Source organism: Sesamum indicum, linkage group LG11 (genome assembly GCF_026168435.1).
Source record: "Sesamum indicum cultivar Baizhima isolate 11 linkage group LG11, ASM2616843v1, whole genome shotgun sequence".
NCBI classification, from domain to species: Eukaryota; Viridiplantae; Streptophyta; class Magnoliopsida; order Lamiales; family Pedaliaceae; genus Sesamum; species Sesamum indicum.
Genome location: NC_142667.1, coordinates 7,078,447 through 7,080,725, shown reverse-complemented (window position 1 = coordinate 7,080,725; position 2,279 = coordinate 7,078,447). Strand labels below are relative to the sequence as shown.

The 2,279-nt window shown below is 32.3% G+C and overlaps 1 protein-coding gene across 1 annotated transcript; it reads right to left on the bottom strand.

Annotated features, from left to right (window-relative positions):
* On the bottom strand, window positions 1-474 carry LOC105173763 (uncharacterized). The gene has a single exon (XM_011095644.1). The coding sequence runs from the start codon at window positions 472-474 to the stop codon at window positions 1-3; it is 474 nt and encodes a 157-aa protein (XP_011093946.1).
* Window positions 475-2,279: the final 1,805 nt, after the last annotated feature.

Below are 2,279 nucleotides of genomic sequence, written 5' to 3'. Positions count from 1 at the left end.
TCAAATTCCCTCATAAATTGGTTCCAAAGCGGGTTTCCATTGTCTCATCCGATTCCGGTCAGTCGGAACTCCAATATCCCTCACTTCTCCAAATACCTTAACCGGATTATCAGCACCCTCGCCAGAGATCTCTGTGACCACCGGCAGAACCCTAGAACTGCGTCGTTTCGATCTCCTCTCACCGGAAGCCGACTCGATAATTGCCATCTCTGATTCTGAAAGCTTTCCGTGCACTCTCGTAACAGGAATCAATATATAAACCGTGCCTCCGGATACAATCTCATCGGCTTTCATAGCAGATAGTCGGAAACCACACCGGAAATCGATCAGCGGGGAGACTACGTAGCCGGGATGTTCGAGCATTAGCTCCGCAGCCGTTATCGGAACGTGGACGAGACTCAGAGTATTGTGCTGAAGATCAATGAGCTTTGCGGCGTGGGATTGTGCGTAGAAACAAGAGCTGATGTTTCCCATTTTGCGATCAGTAAGTAACAATTGATGGGTTTGTGTAGGTAGGCAGGAAATTGTTGAGAATAAATTAGTAGGATTTTACGATCTGGAGTGGATGAATGAATATCCGCAATGGTATCTATCTTCTTTTATAGTGATTGATTAGAGGGAAAAGAATTACAGAGTAGTGGAAGGGGAGGGTGTTGACTCAAAAAGCGTGTTGAACTAAAAGCGAGTGCAGACTGAAGGGTAAGAGTGAGAGTGGAGTCCATACGCTCGTTGCCTTCGGTTTCTACTTAGGAAAGTGGGCTCAAATTATTAAGTGAAAAATGCAAGCAGCGCCTTTGTGATATTGTAAATGCACAGATTATCCTCTTATGAAAAATAAATAGCGATTTACCTCTCTGTATGTTTTAAAATATACCAATAAAGAGGTAAATTGATTTATTTTAAAAAATATAGGAGGATAAATTACTATATTTTTTTTATAGGAAGATAATATACTCATTTTCAAGATCACATGTGGGTAAATTACTATTCACCCATTATTAGCAATCAAGTCAAGGCTGCATTTTGTGTAAGTATTTGGTAAGTAATTAAGTATTTTATATTTAGATATTTGTCATTCTTTTTATGTGATTCCTTTTACTAGCGTGTTGGATTAATTTCTCGGAATTTGTCATTATGCAAGTAATTAAGTATTTCATATTTGGATTATTTTTGGATAATCATGTTCTGTTTATCCAAATTATTTATATTTTTAAAAAATTATATATATATATTCTTAAAAAGTATCAACATTATTTATATAAATTATTTATATTTTTAAAAAATTACATATATTTTAAAAATGTCAACAATATTACATAAACTATTTCTATTTTTTATTATCAAGATAATTCCTCTAATTATGAAAAAGACAAAATTGATTTGTATAAATAAATAATAAATTAAGGAGTTTAGATATAGTTATCCCTTCTTTTATATGGTTTTTTCTTGTACAAATTGTGAGACATTCCATAGTTACATGAAAACCACACCTTTTTAAAGTACTAACACTATAAAAAAAAAAAAATAGTGCTATAGCAACGAATCTGCTACGAAATTTGCATAAACTCCGTTGCAAAATAGTGTTGCAACGAAAAATTTTTCATGGTTATAAGTATTAATACTATAGTTGCAACAACTTTCTTTGTTTGTGGCAAATTTGTCATCGATAATTGTTTGTTGCAAAAATTCGTCGCAAATAACGTTTCCCAAAACTTTGACTTTTAATGAATTTTGCAATAGATTTTGCAACGACTTTTTGATAATATTTTTTGTTGCAAATTTGTGGCAATTTCGTTGAAATATTTATTTCATTGCAACAAACATTTGCAAGGAAAATATGTGCAACGAAAATTCGTGATAAAACTGAAACATGTTTCTTTCGATTTCAGTCTGTTGCAAATTTTGCAAAGAAATTGTTTGCTAAAATCCATTGCAAAATACAAATTTATAATTTTTGTTTTATAATATTTTTTGTTTCAAATTTTGATAAAATTTTTAAATTAAAATTTCATTTAAGTTACAACAAAAAATTTATAAAATTCAAACATAACAAAATTTAATATCACGAGGTTCTCAACTTGGAACGTTTCAAACCCAACCCCTCGACAGTTGATTTTATGATCGTCATTCAATGCGCAGTCCAAGTGCATGGTTGTTAAGTGGTCTGTGGGCTCTGTTATGATGTTCAAGTAAATATAAACATACAAAATGAGCACAACAAATGAAGAAGCCAATTAAGTGAATACTCATTGCATTCACTAATAATATTGCATAATACA

Bases quoted from the DNA above. Each gene is read 5' to 3' on its own strand.
- LOC105173763 (XM_011095644.1), bottom strand. From the start codon at position 474: ATGGGAAACATCAGCTCTTGTTTCTACGCACAATCCCACGCCGCAAAG.